The sequence below is a fragment of the Rhinatrema bivittatum genome, chromosome 5, assembly GCF_901001135.1.
Source record: "Rhinatrema bivittatum chromosome 5, aRhiBiv1.1, whole genome shotgun sequence".
Classification (NCBI taxonomy): domain Eukaryota; kingdom Metazoa; phylum Chordata; class Amphibia; order Gymnophiona; family Rhinatrematidae; genus Rhinatrema; species Rhinatrema bivittatum.
Window position 1 is genome coordinate 211506545 of NC_042619.1, and position 23122 is coordinate 211529666.

Consider the following 23122-nt stretch of genomic DNA (forward strand, 5'->3'; position numbering starts at 1 on the left):
GACGTTTCTCATGAAGGACTTTGTCAAATGCTTTCTGGAAATCCAGATACACTATATCAACTAGCTCACCTTTGTTCACATATTTATTCACGCCCTCACAAAAATGCAGCAGATTTGGGAGGCAAGACTCCCCTTGGTTAAAGGAAGATTGGTTCTTACCTGCTAATTTTTATTTCTGTAGTACCACAGATCAGTCTAGACCCCTGGGAATTTGTACCCCTGCCAGCAGATGGAGACAGATAAAGTTTTACTAACTGTTATATAACCAAATGTGCTGTTGCGTAGGAGGTGGATCCTTGGGCTGAGGTGGGGTTGACGCAATACGTAGGAGAGGGCCTTCGGGTCCCGACCGTCAGCAGGTGGAGTGGGCTGAAGCTGGAGGCCACTGGAGCTTCACCTATACCAGCCCACGTTCACCTTAGGTTGAGCCTTTGGGTGCCAGGACCGGCAGGACTTAGGCGGGCCTCAAGGTTAAGTACTGGTGGTAGCTGGTTCAGCCCAGAGAAAGCAGTCAGCAGGTGGCATAGTCCTATCCCGGACAGGATGCGGATCGGAAACCCAAGCACCAAGGAACAAGTGGGAACTGAAGGTGCTTGAGCAAAGGGAGGCCGAAGCCTTAATAGTTCGTGTCCAGAGGATAGGGACAGAGGTGTCATTGTCAAACTTGAATGGAAGCTGGTGGCACTTGGAAGGTGTAGCAAGCAACCTGGAACTCTGGACTCAAGAAAGTCTGAGGCGAGGTCGTTTGTAGCAATGGTCAAGGCATGGAGAAGGCAGGCATGGTCAGACACAGCAATGGACAAGGCATGGAGAAGGCAGGCGTGGTCAGACGTAGCAATGGTCAAAGCTCGGAGAAGGCAGGTGTGGTCAGATGTAGCAATGGTCAAGGCTTGGAGAAGGCAGGCGAGGTCAGGCGTAGCTGTGGTCAGAGCCAGGAAGTCAATCAGAACGAAGACGAGATGAACACGGAACAGGAACCAGGAACTTGGAGACACAGGAAGTCAAGGCAAGGCTCACGGAGAAGCAATGAGTACGAGGAAACCTGGAACAGGAGGCCAAGGAGACCTGGTGCAAAGGCAATGCTTCAGTGCGAGGCCTGAGCATTTATACGCTGAAGGATCTGATGTCAGCATCCGGATCCGTGGTCAGGTTCCCACCGCGGGCCTTTTAAAGGTTTCACTGATGCACGCGCTAGGGAGGGGCACGGCGCTGCTGGCGGCGTCTCTCCGCAAACCCCGCAGAGAGACCTGGCAGATGGAGGCATCCTGGCTGGAGGTCCCGAGAAGCGGAGCAGGGCCAGAGGTGCTGGCGGGAGTCCGAGGTCAGGACCGGCGGCCCACCGCCGCCAGCGACGAGGAGCTGGAGTCTGAAGCCTGTGCAGAAAGGTGAGAGGGCCGCCCCGCAGGGCCGCCATGGGTGGCGAGCTTAACAGTACCCCCCTTTACTCTCCCTCCTGGAGGTCGGGGTTTGCCCGGATGGGCACGATGGAAACTGGAGAGAAGGGTTTTGTCCAAGATGTTACAAGCAGGCTCCCATGAATTTTCCTCGGGTCCATAACCCTCCCAAGAAAGGAGGTACTCCCATCAGCAGCTTCTACGGCGGACATCTAGGACTTTATACGTCATATCGGTCTCTGCCACTAATGCAGGTGGCTCAGGGGCCTTCCGGGTAGGTCAGGACAACACTACCGGCTTAAGCAAAGAGACGTGAAAGGTATTATGTTTACCTAAGGAAGGAGGCAACTGGAGCTGGTATGTCACAGTCCAATGCGATGGGTAATCAGGAACGGTCCAATGAATCTTGAAGCAAATCTCTGCGAAGGAATTCGGAGTCTAATATACTTGGTACTCAACCAGACTTTCTGGCCAGGAAGGAATTCAGGCACTGCAAGGTGATGACTGTCAGCAGTCTTCTTGGCCCGGGAAGTGGTCTGGAGCAGGCGAAGATTCGTCTGTTCCCACAATGTCTTCAGGGTATCCGCAGTAGCCTGTGCCACAGGAGATGGCATGGAGAGAGGTATGGGTAATGGTGGTCAAGGTTGTTTCCCATAGACTATGGAGAATGGTGAAGTTCCAGTAGCTGTGGCGATGTGAGAGTTGTGGGAAAACTCTGCCCAGGATAAGAGGTCTGACCAGTTGTCTTGTTTGTCATTGATATAGGCCCGCAAGAACGCCTTCAGGGAGCGGTTCATTCGTTCAGCCTGCCCATTGACTTAGGGGTGATAGGCAGTTGTGAGGCTGATGTTAATACCGAATTTTCGGCAAGGGAGCACCAATATCTGGCGACGAATTGAGGGACTCGATCAGAAACAATATCCACTGGGAGGCCATGCAGTCTGAAAATGTGATGAAAAAAGAGACGTGTAAGCTCTGTTGCAGATGGTAGACCTGGCAGAGGTACAAAATGGGCCATTTTTGAGAAACATTCTATGGTGACCCATATCACGGTATTACCCTTAGACGGGGGCAGTTCCACAATGAAGTCCGTGGATAAGTGAGTCCATGGTTCCTCGGGTGCTGGAAGTGGTTGTAAAAATCCCCAAGGTCGCCCGATCGAGGGTTTCTGTTGTGCGCACACATTACAGGATTCGACGTATGCCTTAGCGTCGCAGACCAAAGTAGGCCACCAGAAAAACATCTGGAGTAGTGCCACAGTTCGCGCACGCCCTGGGTGGCCGGCAAATTTGAGTCATGTGCCCAGGGAAGGATTCTTTCCCGGACTCGTTGGGGCACCACGGTTTTCCCGGTAGGAACTGGATGGGTAGCGGACAAGGAAATACAGGTTGGGTTGATGATGTGAGTTGACTCTTGAGATGAAGCTCTAACTTCTGATCCTGCACATCCCTTAATGTAGCCAAGTCCAACAAGTCTTCGTGACCGCCGAAACTGAAGCATCTACCTTATGAAGAGCTTTCAAATCCAAGTCTCCTCTGGCAAAGGGTAGAGCTTAGCCATATCTCTGCCTACTCTCAGCCTGGCTTCCGGAGTATCCCACTCCCACACAACCAGCTTCTTCACTGACTTGTGAAAAGGAAACACCTTTGCCGGACCCTGCAGGCCATCCAGCACAGGATCAGTGCCCTCCAAGTAAAACTCCTCCTGCATTACTTTGATTCCCAGTTCCTGAACAACTTGTGGAATCAAGGGCCAGAGCTGCTCTCTGTGAAAGAGACAGACTACTTTGGGGTCATCCCCTTCATCCAAGGGAACCTCCTCCAGGATCCAGTCAGGTCTGGGGCCTCCTCCTGCAGAGGATCACCCCCGGGGCCTCCCCTGGGGATTCCTGCAAATCCTTGGCATAGTCTATATCCCCCTGAAAGTCACCGGTGAGGATAGGCCAATACCCACTGAACCCCGTCGGACCGCTTACATTTAACGGAGCCAAACTTGGCACTCGGAGAGGGACCCCCTGTGAATTGAGGCCATGACTTGCAATTTCTCCCTGATGCCTTCTTATCCAAGAAGGCCTGGTGCATCAACAAAACAAACTCCGATGAAAAAACCTGGGAATCCTCTGAGTGCCAGTCCTGTGGAGAATCCACATCCGCAGACCAACATCAAGAGCGAAATCTTCCATAAGAACATAAGAACATAAGAAATTGCCATGCTGGGTCAGACCAAGGGTCCATCAAGCCCAGCATCCTGTTTCCAACAGAGGCCAAACCAGGCCACAACAACCTGGCAATTACCCACTAAGAAGATCCCATGCTACTGATGCAATTAATAGCAGTGGCTATTCCCTAAGTAAACTTGATTAATAGAAGTTAATGGACTTCTCCTCCAAAAACTTATCCAAACCTTTTTTGAACCCAGCTACACTAACTGCACTAACCACATCCTCTGGCAACAAATTCCAGAGCTTTATTGTACGTTGAGTGAAAAATAATTTTCTCCAATTAGTCTTAAATGTACTACTTGATTACTTCATGGAATGCCCCCTAGTCCTATTATTCGAAAGTGTACATAAGCGATTCACATCTACTCATTCAAGACCTCTCATGATCTTAAAGACCTCTATCATATCCCCCCCTCAGCCGTCTCTTCTCCAAGCTGAACAGCCATAACCTCTTCAGCCTTTCCTCATAGGGGAGCTGTTCCATCCCCTTTATCATTTTGGTTCCCCTTCTCTGTACCTTCTCCATTGCAACTATATCTTTTTTGAGATGCGGCGACCAGAATTGTACACAGTATTCAAAGTGCGGTCTCACCATGGAGCGATACAGAGGCATTATGACATTTTCCGTTTTATTACCCATTCCCTTCCTAATAATTCCTAACATTCTGTTTGCTTTTTTGACTGCTGCAGTACACTGAGCCGACGATTTTAAAGTATTATCCACTATGATGCCTAGATCTTTTTCCTGGGTGGTAGCTCCTAATATGGAACTTAACATCGTGTAACTACAGCAAGGGTTATTTTTCCCTATATGCAACACCTTGCACTTGTCCACATTAAATTTCTTCTGCCATTTGGATGCCCAATCTTCCAGTCTCGCAAGGTCCTCCTGTAATGTATCACAATCCGCTTCTGATTTTTCCTCTTCAAATTCCCCTTGCGCCATCCCGGTGCCTGCCCCAGCTGGGGATAGCTGTGGTGGGAAATATCAGGCTCTCCCAAGGCCACTGAAGACCACGTGGCTGAATCCAACATGGCTGCCACTGCCATTGTGCAAAGAAGAGCCACAAGAGAGATCCTGGCCTGGCACGCAGATGCCATCCCTACCGATGCACCCTCCCCATCAGAAGCACAGACAGAGCATAAATTCTGGAGATATAGGCATGAATGCAACCCCCGGCAGGCCCTGCAAACCGTGCTCTATGATATGGCTCCGACCACGTGACTGACACTGCAGGGCTCACCGTGTAGAGCTGTGCACCTCAAAAGTTCAGCTTGCTGCCCTGACTCAGACCCGAACACCCAGCAAACAACCCAGGCACCCAGAGTACTCACAGGTGCAACCCAGCTAAAAACAAATAAAGAGCCTCTTTTTATTTTTTTTTAAATAACTTTACCACACAAAATAACAAAGCCAAGGAAGAAAATAAATTCCAATATATTTCCCTGCTCTTCCAGGCTCTCACAGAACTGCCAGCAGGTCATCAGGCTGCCTCGTGCGGGCTGAAAGATTTGTACCACCAGATGTCTACCCCACGGAATGCTGGACAGAGCTAAGAAGGGTCACCAACTCCCTGCTTGCCTGCCTCAACCAGGGAGGATAGCCCAACAGGACCTCACAACTCCCTGGGAGGAAATCCTTCTTCTGCTTTCTCTGTTTTTTTTCCCAAATTGCAGGTTTTGCTCCATCTGCCATCTGCTGGAGACATAAAAATGCTGAGGGACTGCGGATGGCACACTTGGTTATATAGCAGTGTCAGTAAAACTTTTTCTGTCTCTATCTGCTAGCAGGGTACAAAACCTAGAGTCTAGACTGATCTGGGTACATAATGGAAATACATATTGGCTTTGTCCCATTAAACTGTGCCTATCTATATGTTCAGCAATTTTGTTCTTTATGATAGTTTCTACCATTTTGCCTGGCACAAATGTCAGACTCACTGGTCAGTAGATTCCTGGATCACCCCAGGTACCTTTTTAAAAATTGGCATTATATTGACAAACCTCCAGTCTTCAGGTACCATAGACGATTTTAATGATAGTTTACAAATTAATAATAGCAGATCTGCAATTTCATTTTTCAGTTCTTTCTGCACTCTGGGATGTATACCAGCTGGTCCAGGTGATTTGCTCCTCTTTGGTTAGTCATTTTACTCTAACACATCTTCCAGGTACAATGAGATTTGTTTCAGTTCCTCTGATTTGTCACCTTTGAATATCATTTCTGTCATGGGTATCTCGTTTACATCTTCCTCAGTGAAGACAAAGCAAAGAATTATATAGAAACATAGAAACATAGAAGTGACTGCAGAAGAAAACCAAATGGCCCATCCAGTCTGCCCAGCAAGCTTTCACACCCACTTTTTCATACTTATCTGTTACTCTGACCGCTGAGGTCAGGGCCCTTATTTGTAACGTATTGGTTCCAATTCCCTTCCACCCCCACCAACGATGCAGACAGTAGTGCTGGAGCTGTATCTAAGTGAAGTATCTAGCTAATTGGTTTGGGGTAGTAACCGCTGTAATAAGCAAGCTACTCCCACACTTGTTTACCCTGCCTGTGCAATTCAGTCCTTGTTGGTTGTCTGAATATAAATCCTATTTACTTCATTCCCCCCTGCTGTTGAAGCAGTGAGCTGCTTCAACGGCAGGGGAGAAAGTCTGATACTTCACGCATATCCAGCATAGCGCTCTGCTTCAACGGCAGGGGAGAAAGTCTGATACTTCACGCATATCCAGCATAGCGCTCTGCTTCAACGGCAGGGGAGAAAGTCTGATACTTCACGCATATCCAGCATAGCTCTCTGCTTCAACGGCAGGGGAGAAAGTCTGATATTTTACTTTCAATGCATATCCAGCATAGCTCTCTGCTTCAACGGCAGGGGGGAAAGTCTGATACTTTACTTTCAATGCATATCCAGCATAGCTGTCTGCTTCAACAGCAGGGAGAATGAAGAAAAGTGGATCTATATACAGACAACAACCAACAAGGACTGAATTACATAGTCTGGGTAAACAAATAAGTATGGGTGTAGCTTGTTTATTGCGGCAGTTACTACCCCTAACTAATTAAGCTAGATGTTTCACTTAGATGCAGCTCCAACATTGCTCTCTGCATTAATAGTGGGGGTGGAAGGGAAATAGAACCAAAAGGTTACTAAGAGCCAAGAGTAACAGATAAGTATAAGAAAAAAAAAGTGCGAAGCTTGCTGGGCAGACTGGATGGGCTGTTTGGTCTTCTTCTGCCGTCATTTCTATGTTTCATTTCTATGTTTCAAGTATCAGGCTTAATTGATTCGGGGTAGTAACCGCCGTAACAAGCAAGCTACACCCATGCTTATTTGTTTACCCAGACTATGTAATTCATTCCTTGTTGGTTGCTGTCTGAATATAAATCATCTTTTCTTCATTCTCCCCGCCGTTGAAGCAGAGAGCTATGCTGGATATGTATTCCAAGTGAAGTATCAGGCTTATTTGGTTTGGGGTAGTAACTGCTGTAACAAGCAAGCTACTCCCCTGCTTTTTTGTGGATGCAAATCCTTTTTTCCACATTTCCTCTTGCCGTTGAAGCATAGAGCAATGTTGGAGTCACATTAACTGTGTATGTTTATTGAATAAGGATATTAATCTCCAGGTAGTAGCCGTCATTCCCACAAGCAAGCCAGCCACTGCCTCTTCTCTTCAAACACACCCTCTAGACTTTATGGATCCACAGTGTTTATCCCACACCCCTTTGAAGTCCTTCACAGTTTTGGTCTTCACCACTTCCTCCGGAAGGGCGTTCCGGGCATCCACCACCCTCTCCGTGAAGAAATACTTCCTGACATTGGTTCTGAGTCTTCCTCCCTGGAGCTTCAAATCGTGACCCCTGGCTCTGCTGATTTTTTTCTGACGGAAAAGGTTTGTCGTTGTCTTTGGATCATTAAAACCGTTCAAGTATCTGAAAGTCTGTATCATATCACTTCTGCTCCTCCTTTCCTCCAGTGTGTACATATTTAGATTCTTCAATCTCTCCTCATAAGTCATTCGATGAAGACCCTCCACCTTTTTGGTCGCCCTTTTCTGGACCGCCTCCATCCTGTCTCTGTCTCTTTGGAGATACGGTCTCCAGAACTGAACACAGTACTCCAGGTGAGGCCTCACCAAGGACCTGTATAAGGGGATTATCACTTCCCTTTTCTTACTCGATATTCCTCTCTCTATGCAGCCCAGCATTCTTCTGGCTTTAGCTATCGCCTTGTCACATTGTTTCGCCGACTTCAGATCATTAGAGACTATCACCCCAAGGTCTCTCTCCTGCTCCGTACATATCAGCCCTTCTCCCCCCATCGAATATCTTTCAGATATTAATTTAGTCTCTCTCCTATGGCCTTGTCATCCCTAAATGCCTCTTTTTCCCCTTGATCATCTAAAGGTCCAACTGACTCCTTCACTGGCTTTTTACTTCAAATGTACCTGAAAAGGATTTTATTATGAAATTTTGCTTGCTTCCATGGCAAGCTTGTTTTCAAATTCTGTCTTTGCCTTCTTATCAATCTACCTTCCTGGAAGAGGCATTAAAGACAAGAATAAGAAAAAGAGCATGGGATAAACACAGTGAATCCCTACCCTAATTATTAGAGGAGGAAAATGAAAAGAAGGGGAACCTATTGATATATTTTAAATGTAACATTTCTAAATTAAGGTAACCTGTATAGAGTGGCAGTTACTACCCTTAACAGAAGGCACAGGGCAGTAGACTAACCTTCATGGAGCAGCAGTTGCTATCAACAGAAGGCACGGGGGGTAACCTGCAAGGAGCAGCCATTGCTACCCTTAACAGAAGGAATGGGGAGATATCTTCCACAGAGAGGCAGTCACTACCCCTTAATAGAAGGCACAGGAAGTAACCTACACAGAGCAGCAGTTTCCACCCAAGCAACTTGCTGGGCAGACTGGCTGGACCTTTTTGGTCTTTATTAGCTGTCATTTACTATGTTACTAATTATGGGGTCATTTACTATTGAATGATATTTTACTGTGGGAAAGGTAAAATATTGTGGGGGTGGGGGAGGGATATTTGCCCCTCAACAGGAAAATATCGTGGCAGTATCTCCATGCTATTTTTTATTGCAGAAACGTTCTATAAACACTACCAGCAACATTTCAGAAGGAACAAGTCAATTAAAACTGAAATCTATAAGTCTTACTACACCCATTAGCAAAAGCTGAAATCTCATACTCACCATAGAAATATCTACATCAGGTGGAACCACAAATCCGCTAACTTTAAGGTCTATTGGTTTGGAATTGCGTGCATTTACCTAAATTGGAACAGAAACAAATGTCCTGGATTTTGAAGAGGAGAATACATTTACTAGTAGTATACATTATAAAGTTCATATTTAAAAGATTTATGGGGTCAGATGAGCTTTTAATTGCATAAATCTAGCCCATTAAATATAACCCTCCTTTAATTATCCATATAACTCTGTCCACACAAAATTTTCATGCAGACATTATATGGACAAAAAGGAGATGGGGATGAAGGCATGGCAAGAACGGAATAGCATACATTATCCAGCTATAGTATATTTGATCCACATAAATATCAGGCCTAAAGTTATCCAGATAAGTTCCACTGAATAGGCAGATAAAGTTATCTGGAAAACTCAGTGACTTTTTTTTTTTTGGTCATTTAAAGTTTTATTATTATGAATGTCATCTGAACCTCTCTGTCCCATGTAACAGAAAATACATTAACCAAATAGCAGAATGTACTCTGTACCATGCCAAAAAAAAACCCAAAGATTCTGAGATCTTATGTGTGATGCAGTTAAGAATTGTCAGCTGACAAGCTGGTTCTGTTCTATAGTTCTACTGTGGTTTTATAGCGCTGTTACTGCCCACCTCAGAGGAGACACTTCCGAAAACAGCTCAAACATTAAGGCCTAAAGATTAGTTTAAAAAGATATATTTCCTCTGAAGAATATACAGTATTAGACACCCGACGAGGAACATTTCAGCACTGAAAATATTTTGGTCAATGACATTTGTACACTACCTTAACCGAGAAGCAAAGCTCTCAATAATTTGCACTACTATCAAATGTCAACTTTTCAGTGTTGCATGGTCCTGAATCTTTAGACTTATTTCCTGTAAAATAGCATAAACCAAGATCCTCACTGTTACCTAGAATTAATATTTCAGGCTATTTCTTAACTCTGTTCTATACTTCATTTTCTGTTCTCTTAAGCTTTGCTAGAGGTGTTTATTAACTTAAAAGGCTCAAGCTAGCTTTTATTTACTATTAAACCCTCAGAGAATACAAAATTCAATACCCTACTGTTGTCCTGTTAACGGAAAAATATATTAGTTACTCAAGCATAACATTTGAATTGTAGGGCTTAGTGATCTGCTTCACAATCCAAAATATAACAAAGAATTATTACAAGATAAAAAAAACTGTCTATTCTCCTTCTTCAGAGGCAAATAAATGAACAATTTTTATTCCTGCAAAATGTTTGACACCAGGTAATACAGAGACTAACGATATAAGGATCTATTTATTTAATATAGGACCAGGTTTGAGGGCCAGAAATTAACAACATCCATGCATTATTTCCATTTTTGGTATGCTAACATAGAATTCTGTTAAAACAATTTAAAATTCTATGCACAAAAACTTAAAATTCTGCAAAATTCTGCAAACTTTATATTGGTCAAAATAACACAATTTACATGACAGTTTTTAAGTAATTACATTTTAAATTAATACAGAAAAAATTATTATTTAAAGGTGCAGAACTTTAAACATTTTGAGCAAAATTTCCCTAGAAATTCACTGTAAGTATGTCCCTTTCACTCACTCTCCCTAATCCCCTGACCACTTTGCCCTCTCAGGCCCCAACTCCTCCACTTGCCTGTATCTCTCCTCTCAACCTCTAGGCTCAACCCCTTCCACTCTATCGCCACTCACAGAGTTTGACCCCGTTCTCAGTACTGCCCCTCACACAGGCTCCCTCTGTCCCTCCCTCTCTCAATCACATACTCCCTCTCTCTAGTGCACATACACACAGCCTCATACAGGTTCCCTCACTCTCTCGCACATACACACATCCCCTCATACAGGGCCTTCTCTCTTGCACACACACCCACACAAGCTCCCTTTCTCTCTCATGCATATACCCTCACACAGGGTACCTATGTCTCTCTCTCATGCACCCCTTCACATAGGCTCTCTCTCTCACACGTACACAATCCATTCACACAGGTTAGCACCCTCGCATACACACAATCCCTTCTTCATACACACCAGCTTCCAATCTCTCACACACATACACACTCCTTCACAATCTCCTCATATAGGATCCCTCTCACTGGTACCCACACTCAAGTACCCCTCCTTTTCTCTCTCACACCCCTCTGCTTACCCTCCCTGGTCTCTCTCACCCCTCCCCCCTCTTTCTCACCCTCCACCCCTCCCCTTTCTCACACCCTCCTGCTCATCCCTCTGCTCTCTCTCTCTCTCACCCCCTCCCCTCACACACAACTCTCTACTCACATTCACTCTCACCAAGGCCTTCCTTTTTGCTGCGAGCGGAGCGCAGCACGCCAGGGCCTTTCTCTTCACTGCGAGCAGAGCACATCCCATGGTGGCCTTCCTCTTCATTGCGAACAATGAGTGCTCTGTTCACGGTGGTTCAGGGCCTTCCTCTTCGCCGAGAATGGCGCGCCGGGACCTTCCTCTTCGTAGCATATGGTCCGTGCTCTGTTCGTGGCATGCCGGGGTCTCCTCTGTCATTTTTTGCGCAGAATTTGGCAATTCTACTCAGGAGGGGAAATCTGCAAAAATTCTGCGCTCCATAGTATCGCAGAATTCCCCAGAACTAGTTAATGCATGGTAAACAGCATTCACAATGTGTTTAAAAAAAATCAGTAAAGCAAAAATGAAAACTACGGGCAGAACTTGCAAGTCCCGCGCATTGTTTTTCTGGCCCTCAAAACCAACATAATGTGGGTATGCACATGAACTGCTTTGCAAGCAAATGCATGCAACGCAGCTTTATTGACAGGCAAATGAGTAGAACAACGCCGAAAACATCTTTGCATGCAGTGCTATCCCTGGAAAGTTAGCTGAACTGTAAGAGGTGAAGCTAACTTTCCCCTTGGGAGCATCGGGATGTTAATGCACATGCCAATGCTCCCACGTCTGAAATTTAAAGGGACCACACAGCTTCAAAAAGCACCCCCACTCTTCAAAGAAATTCTGGGAGTCTAATGGGACCCTCTCCCAACACATCTACCACACCTCAACCCATTGAAAAAATAAAATGTTGTCAGTCCTCTTAGGCCCCGCCTTGACAAAAAGATACCCCACCCCACTCCACCCCAGATTCCCCCAAAGCTTATTTGAAATCCTGGTGGTAGTGAAGACCAAAGCAACCCCCACGCACTCCTGTTCTACTGGCACTATTTTTCAAAATGGCACTGGGTGACCCCTTTGCCCCTCTCCCGTGTGGATCAAGGTGCAGGAGTGGGTTGGTAGAGTGGGTACCACTAGATGCCAAGGGAATTTCTGAACACTTCACTGGAGGAGGAAGGTGGCTTTTCTGGCCTCATGATGCTCCTTTAAATCATCGCAGCCCTAGTATGGGGGGCCGCCATAACACACTGCCATGGCTGGGAATGCACAGAGAACTACCACAGGATTCACGGAACTGCAGTACTTGGTACCACAATTTAGTAGAACCAGCATTAGTTTTCCCTTCAGATAAATACAGCTCTTTATTAAATAGCCCCTTGTTGAGGCATAAGCCAGGGATAAGGAACATTTTTTATTGCCCCACATTCGGCAGGACCAACCGGTCTCAGGGCCTAAATGGTGCCCGGAAAGCAGGAGTACCCTTCATCAATGCAGCCTTTCAGAGGATGGAGGAACCCCTCCAAAGTCGCAGCCTGCCCAGTAGAGGGGAATTCCCTTCAGGCATTACAGCCCCCTACAATGTCACAGCCTCTGATGCCACAGCTGGGTGTTGAACCCGGAAGCAGTGACAGCAGTAATGAGTGGGAGGAGGACAGAAGCTCTTCCACGATTGGGTGGAAGTGAGTGATAGCAGCAGTGGAAGAAGGGTGAAAGCTCCTGACATGATCAGCTGTACTTGGAGGCTATGAGCTGAATGAGTCTATGCTGTGAACCAGAGGTTCTCTAGGCTTGGTATGAGCTTTCAAGGACTCAAGGGTGCTCTATTTCCTATAAGCTTATGTCTCAGTAAATATATTAGTCTATAAAGTGCTACAAGTCTCTGTATTGTTTTTGCTATTCAGACTAACAGGGATACCCCTTTGAAAACAGTTAATATCCCATGCATTTTCTCACAGTCCTTAAGTAAATAAAAATTCATATTTTCTTTTTCACATTCATGCTCACCTCCACTTTGGTATCAAATTTAAATATCTGAATGGGTGTGAAGAAAATCTCAATCTTGGTAAGGCCACCAACCGGTACCACTCCCTGAGAGGGCATGAGAGTCATTCCAGGTACTGGACTCAAATCAAGAATCTTCAAATACAAAAAAAAGCATGTTCTGTTAACCATATCAAGTCATTGTGAGGATGATATTTAAAAGATCTAGGTTCCTAACTTAAGGACTTAGGTGTCTGTATCTGGCAAACTGATGATTTAAAAATCTCCAAGGTATCAATGCACTGGCGGCAGGACTCTTTCAGTGGAAAAGAGGATCTGGAACACGGGGTCATGGGATGAGGGTGAAAAGGGGAAGACTCAGGAGTAATCTCAGAAAATATTTCTTTACAGAGAGGAACATTAATGGAACAGAGACAAGGACAATATCAGAATTCAGGAACGCATGAGGCAAGCACAGGGGATCTCTGAGGGAGTGGTAGGAATTATAGAGCTAAGCAGTTGGTGTGGATGAGCAGACTAGATAGGCTAGATATCCTTTTTCTGCCATCTTTTACCTTATCTGAGCACCTAAATTTAGGAGCCTATTTTTAACTGGTGCCTAAAAGGTGGACAGGGCTAGGGGAGAAGTTAGAGCAGAGTTATGAAGTTAGGAGCCCAGTGCTGATTTCCAGCATTAGGCACCTAAGAACATAAGAACATGCCATACTGGGTCAGACCAAGGGTCCATCAAGCCCAGCATCCTGTTTCCAACAGTGGCCAATCCAGGCCATAAGAACCTGGCAATTACCCAAATTCTAAGTCTATCCCATGCTACTGATGCTAGTAATAGATGGAAATTGGTTCTTACCTGCTAATTTTCGTTCCTGTAGTACTACGGATCAGTTCAGACAGTGGGTTGAGCCTCCTGTTCAGCAGATGGAGACAGAGAAAAACTGAAAGGGTATCCTATATCAAGACAGAGCCTACCATGCACCCCTTCAGTATAAACGTTATCAAAGCAGATAAACAGAAAGATAACCAGCATAAGATCAAGCAAGCAACAAGTAACTGGTAAATTAAACAATTCAAAACTCTGTAAACAACCGCTCTTACATATATATTCATATCCATCTAGTAGATGCTTCCGGAGCCTTATAGTTCTGAAAGGAAGCAGAGAGATCCATGAAACTGTAAAGAAACAAAAGAAAAGAGCTTTGAGCGGACGCAGCAGCCAATGCATGGGAGGGATTCTGGACTGATCCGTGGTACTACAGGAAATTTTCCTTTCCCTGTACGTACCCGGATCAGTCCAGACAATGGGATGTACTAAAGCTTTCCTAAACAGGGTGGGACCGAGACAGTCCCGCTCGAAGCACCTGCCTTCCAAAGGAGCCAAAAACTGGCGCCTGCACATCAAGGCGATAATGATGAGCAAAAGTGTGCAGAGACTTCCAAGTAGCCACTCTGCAAATTTCCTGCGGAGAGGCCGACTGACTCTCTGCCCAAGAAGTAGCTTGTGAACGCAAAGAGTGGGCATTTAAGCCCTCCGGAACCGTCCGGCTCCGACAGATATACGCTGACGCAATCACCTCCTTTAGCCAGCGAGCAATCATAGCCTTAGATGCCATGTTTCCTCTCTTTGGACCACTCCATAAGACAGAGATGATCAGAGACTCGAAACTCGTTTGTAACCTGTAAATATCGTAGTAGTACTCTTTTCACATCAAGGCGTGGCAGGTCACCACCAGGTGTGTTCGCAATGTCCTCAGGAGAAAAAGCAGGGAGCTCCACCGACTGACTGACATGAAAGGAAGACACAACCTTCAGCAAGAATGACGGTACCGTCTTAAGGGAGACCCCGGAATCAGAAAATCGAAGAAAGGGCTCCCTATAAGACAATGCTTGGAGCTCTGACACCCTCTTGGCGGAACAAATAGAGAAGAGGAAAACAGTCTTAAGAGTCAGATCCTTGAGCATAGCCCGCCAGAGGGGTTCAAAGGGCGCCTCGCAGAGAACCCGAAGCACCAAGTTAAGGCTCCACGAGGGACAAGTAGCCCGGACAGGCGGATTCAAATGCTTGGCCCCCTTGAGGAATCGAACAACATCCGGATGAGCCGCCACCGCGTAACCATCGATACTGCCTAAGAAGGACCTGAGGGTGGAAGCCTGTACCCGTAAGGAGTTGAAAGATAAACCCTTAGAAAGGCCATTCTGGAGAAATGAGAGGACCTGGGATACCGGAGCCTTGCGTGCCGGCACTCTGGACTCAGCACAGACATTCTCAAAAACTCTCCAAACCCGGACGTAAGCGAGAGAGGTAGAAGGCTTACGAGCCCGCAACAGGGTGGATATAACTTCTTCTTTATATCCCTTCTTTCTTAGTCGCTGCCGTTCAAAAGCCAGGCCGCTAGACAAAAGCAATCCACCCAATCGAAAAATACTGGACCCTGTCGGAGTAGGTGTGGAAGATGGCCAAGGCAAAGAGGACCGTCTGTCGTGAGGTTCACTAGATCCACGTACCACGGTCTGCAGGGCCACTCGGGTGCCACGAGAATGACGGGTCCCCGATGAAGTTCTATTCTTCTGAGTACTTTTCCCACCAGGGGCCAAGGGGGAAACACGTACAGGAGAACGTTGTGAGGCCAAGGAAGAACCAGGGCATCCACTCCTTCCGAGCAGTGCTCCCTTCTGCGGCTGAAGAATCTGGGAGCTTTTGCATTGTTCAGTGGCCATCAAGTCTAAGTGGGGGGGACCCCACCTGCGGATGATCAGATCCATCGGTCCGTCAGACAACTCCCACTCTCCAGGGTCTAGGCGCTGACGACTGAGGAAATCGGCTTCAACATTCTCCTTTCCCGCAATGTGGGAAGCTGCCAAGCGATCTAGGTGACGCTCTGCCCAGGAAAACATCTTGCTGGCCTCCAGAGCCACCAGGCGACTCCTGGTGCCCCCTTGTCGGTTGATATAGGCTACCATGGTGGCACTGTCCGAGAGTACCCACACCACCTTGCAACGGATCAGAGGAAGAAAGACCTTGAGTGCCAGACAGACCACTCGGGCCTCCAGGTGATTGATGTGCCAGCGGGATTGAACTGGGGACCAGTATCCCTGTGTAGATTGAGTTTGACATACTGCTCCCCAGCCTGAGAGGCTGGCGTCCGTTGTAACAGTGATCCACTGAGGTGTCTGTAGAGGCATCCCCTTCAGTAGGTGAGCAAGTGAGAGCCACCATTGCATATCAGCAATGGTGGAGTCGGAGATCGGGAGGAGCGTCCGAAACTGTTCCGACACCGGCTTCCAGCGGGACAGCAAAGCTTTCTGTAATGAATACATATACGCAAAAGCCCAAGGATCCAGATCGATAGTGGAAGCCATGGACCCCAGGACCTGAAGCGTAATGGATCTAGGCCTAAGGGACGAAGTTAGATGAGTGAATACCAGGTCTAAATTTAGTTTCCTCAGGAGAACTTAGATCCCTAAGTTTTGAAAATGTAAAGGTCTATATTTAAAAGGGTTTGCCAGATAACCCAGACATTTGAAATTTCACCCCACTGAGAAGTTAAATTTTGAGCAAGTAAGTCATTGCTGGGTAAAAAAAAAAAAAAAAAGAGGTGGTGCAGGGCATTCCTGGAGCATGGCTAGCACTGATATTCAATACTACCCGGTTAAAGCTAGCCAGCAAAGTCTGCTCAGAGCCATCACTGTCCTAAAGTCTACGTAGACAGCGCTAGCCAGGTATAACCAGTGGAACACTTCTCTGGGCCTGATTTGCAGAATATCCAGGCAAGTTCAATATGGATTTCTTAAGAGTCTAAATTCAGCTAAAAATAGATGCCTAACTTAAGGGCTCAGCTTTTTTTTAAATAACCTCTGTGAAATAACTTGACCCAGTATTATTTTTTCCAATCACCCTTGTCTCCAAACCTTTCAAATTATGCAGCATAATCTTCTCTTGCAAATTTTCATTTAGTACAGTAATTTAAAGGATTCATCAATATGGGCCCCAACCCCCCAATATTTTACCAAAACACTAAAAGCTCAATTCACCCATACTCAAATGAATCAATAAATGAGGTGGGAAGAAAAGGCTTTTCACAAAATTTCAAGGACTGTTATTCATGATGGTATCATGTATCTATACTTATTTATACTATTATTTCCAGTACTAAAGACCCACATACAATCATGTAGCCCATGCTAAGTCCAATATTTCTTTTAAAAAATTCTTAATGCAAAGTTCAAAACAAGGCAAAAATATTTAAAATCCTTGCTAAACTGTGGAATAGAGTTGAGTGTAAGACACTGACCCCACTCTTGTAAAGCAGTGGCCCCTCAATTCAGCACATGAGAATGCCACGCCGCCAACCCAGACAATGAACACAATCCTGACCACAATGATGACCACTTCTTTCAGCAGTAAGTGCCTGATTTTGGAGGGGGGGGGGCACTCTTACTTCAAGAACGTCACTCCAAACTGAGCACTTATTACCATAATTTTCAACAAGCTCTTTGCTGGAATCACTCACATGCAATCTCCATGTGGTAAAGTTTGACTGGAACAGAGTCTAATATCTAAATTACAAATTGCCAAGCTTTTCCAACAGCATACTTGATAGCTTAATTTAAACAACTATACAACCAATCACAACATCCCTCCATGATTCAACAGCATAAAAAAGATGAATTATTATTGCCCCGCACATATACCTGGAGTTCAGAGCCTTGCCTGCTCGGAGGCATTCAAGATTGTGATAGTCCATCAAAACCTGTGCAAGGAATAGAGATTCTTCCAAATATTTTCTCCACTCCTGAAGAGCCATCTTGATAACCAGAAGTTCTCCACCCAGGCTGGAATAGTTTTGTTCAGCAGGCAAGATCTTCCCAGACAGATAAGTGAGAGATAGGACTTGGTGAGGTCATTACTATTAAAATACTGCTGTTCCAAGGGCCACATTGGAGGCATCTTTTTCCACTATGAAGAGAAGCATTGGGTCTGAGTGTGCTAGGAAGGCCGCAGTGGTGAATACCTCAGGAGTCCATTGAAACTTTTCAGTTTTCTACACAATGATGTCAGGAGGATGAAGCAACAGTAAACGTTTGCAAATCCTATCTAACACTGAAAAAACAACAGAGGCTGGTGGCACTTTATAGATCAACTGATTTATTGAGGCATGAGTTTTTGAGGACAAGAGTTCACATCTAACAAATTAGACTCTTGTCCTCGGAAGCAAATGCCTCAGTAAACCATTAGCCTGTAAGGGCCACCAGCATCCTTGTTTTTGCTGCTACATAGTAAGATGGCTACCTCTCTGTACGTTTTAATAAAACACTGAAAGAGTCATTTTTAAAGCTATTTCTGTGTGTAAAACAGTGATTTATGCCTCAAAATGACTTGTTACAAAATTGCCCAGGGATTTTGAGAGTAAAAGTATGCAAGAAATGCTATTTTGTGGACTGAGCAGAGATGTTCTGAGGGGGAGGGGTTGGAGTCTCGGTGAGGTTAGTGTTTACACACATACATTTCGATTTTGAAAAGTACATGCATAAATGTTCTCGGCAAATCTCCCACACTAATTAGCAGGTGTAACTTGTGCAGGAAGTTTTGCGGAGACAATTTTCAAAGTGAGCTTACGTGCAAATTCTGTGCAAATTTCTGTTATACTGCCAATGTCTCGAATATTACCCAGAGTGGCCCAATGATGTACAGCCTGGATCTTCTGCAAGTCCATTCTGATACCCTTCTTTCCCACGTTTTGGATTCCTTTAACCAGATCTCTGTCCAGCTCTTCTGTCTGAATCGGAGGCTTGTAGATCACACCGATGTAAATGGAAGCACCATCTTGTTTTTTTAGGACAGCCCATAATGCTTCTTCCCTAACCAACATCCCTTGCATTTCAGTTACATGGATTTTGATTTTGACATAAAGAATTACTTCTCCCCCTTTTCTGTCCTCTTTGTCCTTCCTTAATAAATTATAACCTGGGACGTCGTATCCTAATCTTGAGACTCAGTGAACCATGTCTCTGTAACAGCAACTTTGTCCAAGTTTACCTCTGCCATTAGGGTCTGCACGTCTGGGATTTTATTACCCAGACTATGAGCGTTTGTAGTAATAGCTTTCCCTCTTTTCTCCCTTGGGGCCTCATTTTCCAATATCACATTAAGGGGGATTCCCATGCAAATGAGGCTTTTTTCGTGCAGCGGGGAAACTTCGCGTGCAGCAATGTGCACCAATGTAGCCGCGAATCCATCTTCGTGGTGCACGATAAAACAACCAAGAAACATTGCATACAGCCTGTTTCAGTATTCTGCAGGGGGGAGGGAGGGAGAGAGAGAGAGAGAGAGAGAGAGAGAGAGAGAGAGAGAGAGAGAGAGAGAGAGAGAGAGAGAGAGAGAGAGAGAGAGAGAGAGAGAGAGAGAGAGAGAGAGAGAGAGACTTGCTATAATGTCTACTCCCTAGACAACTATTTGTATCCCTATGAGAGGCCCACCTAGTAACTCGAGGTGGGGATTAGGTATGAGTGTAGGGGGTTGGGGGCCGCTTTCACATTCAACATGAGACGTACGAACAGAACAGTGGTCTCTTGTGAAGATTTGATGGCCTTCAGAGTAAGGAAACTCACTCCAAGATGAGATTTGGGCAATGTTCTCTCCATCTAGCTTGATGGACACTCTACCTGGGCAATCTAGCTTGATGGACACTCTACCTGGGCAACAACAAGCTAGGTGGAGAGAACATTGTCCAAATCTCATCTTGGAGTGAGTTTCCTTACTCCGAAGCCATCAAATCTTCACAAGAGACCACTGTTCTGTTCGTACGTCTCATGTTGAATGTGAAAGCGGCCCCCAACCCCCTACACTCATACCTAATCCCCACCTCGAGTTACTAGGTGGGCCTCTCATAGGGATACAAATAGTTGTCTAGGGAGTAGACATTATAGCAAGTCTCTCTCTCTCTCTCTCTCTCTCTCTCTCTCTCTCTCTCTCTCTCCCTCCCTCCCTCTCTCCATTCGCAAATCACGTTAACGGCTGTTAGCGTGATTTGCGAACTTATCGCCTGCAGTAACTCCTTGGAAAATGACCCCCTTGGTTTGCTGCTCTGCCTAGTCAACTTTTCTGCTTCTTTTCTCCTCCCACTTCCTATATCACTAGGAGGTGACATGTCAATTTCATTGGCCACCTCCTGCCACCCCCACCCTCTAGTTCAGTGGTTCCCAACCCTGTCCTGGGGTCACCCCAGCCAGTTGGGTTTTCAGAATATCACAATGTGTTGGTGTTTGAGGTAGTTGTGGGTGGATCCTTGAGCCGGTAGCAGATGACCACGCCCCCTGGGGAAGATCCCGAGAGGGACCACTGGTCAGGCTCAGAGTATGGAGACAGACACACACTAGTTCTTTTATTAAACAGTATATTGAACCACCAGAGGTGGCAGTAGTGAGCTGAAGTGCCCAGCTGGGCTGTAGTCCCTCAGATACTGGAACAGCGATCCTGGAGAACTGAGCTGACTGAATATAGTGAGTAGGCAGGGTATGCAGAGTTCAGGAACAGAACCTTGATGGTAACACTCACACAATAGATTCTTGGAAGCAGCCCAGGAGCTGGAAAGAAGTAGGCTCTCGAGGAGCGAGTACCTGGTTCCAGGGAACTCTCTGAGAGAGAGAGAGAAGGTAACTCACTGATGTTGTAGGCAGTGATGACTTAGTTTAGTTTAGTTTATTGTATTTTATATACCGTTACATCAGACGTGCCTTCACAACGGTTTACAAAGATCAAAACATATAATAAAATACATTACATTTATAAAATAGTAACAACTAACTCTGTTAAAAGTATGGAATAAGTTAGTTATTAAGATCAGTAAAAGCAAAATAAAATCAAATTAAAATATAAGAATAACTTCTAAATCAAGAAACCATAAAAATGGCAGACAAACAATAAAAGGAGCGGCCCAATCAATTCAGTATGCCGGTATAACTGGTGAGACTGGTTCGGGTCTTATTACAAGCTTCATTATTTGGTGTTTGAAATTGACAATTCATATTCCGTAAAAGCGCATTTGAATAACCAAGTCTTGAGGTCAGTTTTAAATTGTTTTTTGTCAGAACATAACCTCAAAGATGTTGGTAGGGAGTTCCACAGCTTTGCTCCTGCAACAGATAACACACGTTCCCTCACTTGGGTAAGCCTTGCCGATTTAATGTTGGGTATTGATAACAAACCCTTGTTAGCCGATCTCAGTTCTCTGTGGGGTATGTGTAGGCGCAGAGATGTATTTAGCCATTCCGTTCGCTCCCCGTGTACAACATTTTGAATTAGGCAAGCCACTTTGTATTGTACGCGGTATTGGATTGGAAGCCAATGAAACTTGATCAAAGTGGGAGTAATGTGGTCACATTTCCGTTTGCCGGACAGAGCACGAGCTGCTGCTGAATACCACTTCCTGGCAGAAGTGGTATTCAGTAGCAAGTCCAGGAACGAGGGCCCTCGAGGAGCGAGTACCGGTTCCAGACTGATCTGCAAAGCAAAAGAGAAAGTGAGGCCCCCGAGGAGCGGGTACCCCTGGTAAGTCCGTGGAGGCAGAGTAGCTTAGGTAGAGTAACCCTTGCTAACTCGATAGTTAGCGATATCAGAGACCTTAAATATCTGGTGCGGATGACGTCACCTCAGGGGGACGCCCCTGAGGTTCGCGCCACTGCTGGTACTTCAGTCGGGGCCGCACCGCACGTGCGCCCCTAGGCTCCGAGGAAACATGGCGGTGTGCAGCGTCTAGCCGATCCGGGGACACCGGAGGAGGACGGCAGGAGGACGCCGCGGCAGCCAAACTTCCAACAGGCAAAGAGTGAGTTGCCACAGCGGTAAGGTGGGCGTAGTGGAGACATCGGGCAGCAACGGTCGCAACAGTACACCCCTTCAAAGGGCAATTACCTCTGCGGGTACCAGGCTTAGGTTTTGAAGGATGTGTGAGGTGGAACTGACGAAGCATCTCTTTGTCCAGAATATTGGTCTGAGGCTCCCAAGAGTTTTCTTCGGGGCCGAAACCTTCCCACTTTAGAAGGTATTCAAAAACCTTGCCTCTTTTACGAACATCCAAGACCTCTTCAACTTTGAATTCTAAGTTGAATTCTGTACTGATGACAGGTTGATCTTGAGATTTGGAAGAAAATTCGCTGAGAGTGGTTTCAGAAGTGAAACATGGAAAGCGTGTTGAATATCAACAGCAGTGGAATGAGCTGCTGGGACGTCACTGAACTTCAGTGGAAGTGGCGGTGTTGGGGAACATCCATAGCCCACTTCAAATGATGACACAGTAGTGGATCTTTCAGCTTGATGAGGGGACTCCTTAAGTCTTCCACTAGACTTCTGAGAATGAAGTTGCCTTCTGCCCCTGAGTCCACCAGGGCAGGAGTCTGAACTGTGATTGATCCGTAGGTCAAGGAGACTGGAAGAGAAAGCAGGGGAGAAGTTGCAGTAGGGCCTAAGAACGGTCCTTCTGCAGGTCTTAGGCCCTGTCCAATTTCCGGACAAATGGGGCATGTAGATACATCATGGCCTGGCTGACCACAGTACATGCATAGGCCGTGCTTCTTCCAAAGTCTTCTCTCTTTGGAAGTAAAATGTCCATGACCAAGTTGCATCGGTTCATCTTTATCAATAGCAGGAATTACTGGAACCATCCAAGGTGCAGATATAGGGCTAGCCTGTTTCAACCCAGGTAACACCTTAGGCCGGAGTTGCTTCACCTTGTCCTTGAGCCGGTGATCAATTCGAGTAGCCAAGGCTACTAATTCGTCCAGCGAGTCAGGTGTTTCGCGAGCAGCCAGCTCGTCCTTTAAACGGGTATCCAGGCCTTTGCAAAAGAGTGTCTTGAGACATTTGGGGTCCCAGCGAAGTTCTGCCGCAAGAGTTTTGAACTCGATGGCAAATTCAGCCAATGATCTGCTGCCTTGCTTTAATTCCACCAAAGCAGAACCGGCTACAGCAGTTCAAGCAGAGTCATTGAAGACGGATTTAAACAAGTCCATAAATCCTTCTATATCCTGCTATATGGGGTCCTTGTGCTCCCACAAGGTAGATGCCCAAGACAAGGCCCTACCATCCAGGTATGAAAGGATGTAGGTGGA

At 45.9% G+C, this 23122-nt stretch overlaps 1 protein-coding gene across 1 annotated transcript in view; it reads right to left on the minus strand.

The window, feature by feature from the left end:
• Positions 1-23122, minus strand: part of CFAP47 (cilia and flagella associated protein 47) — a 1765744-nt gene that overhangs the window by 1460553 nt on the left and 282069 nt on the right. Inside the window, exons 18-19 of the mRNA XM_029603108.1 lie at positions 13025-13156; positions 8841-8918 (exon numbers count right to left, since the gene is read on the minus strand). Coding sequence (XP_029458968.1) covers positions 8841-8918; positions 13025-13156 — 210 coding nt within the window. The remainder of the gene's footprint in view (positions 1-8840; positions 8919-13024; positions 13157-23122) is intronic.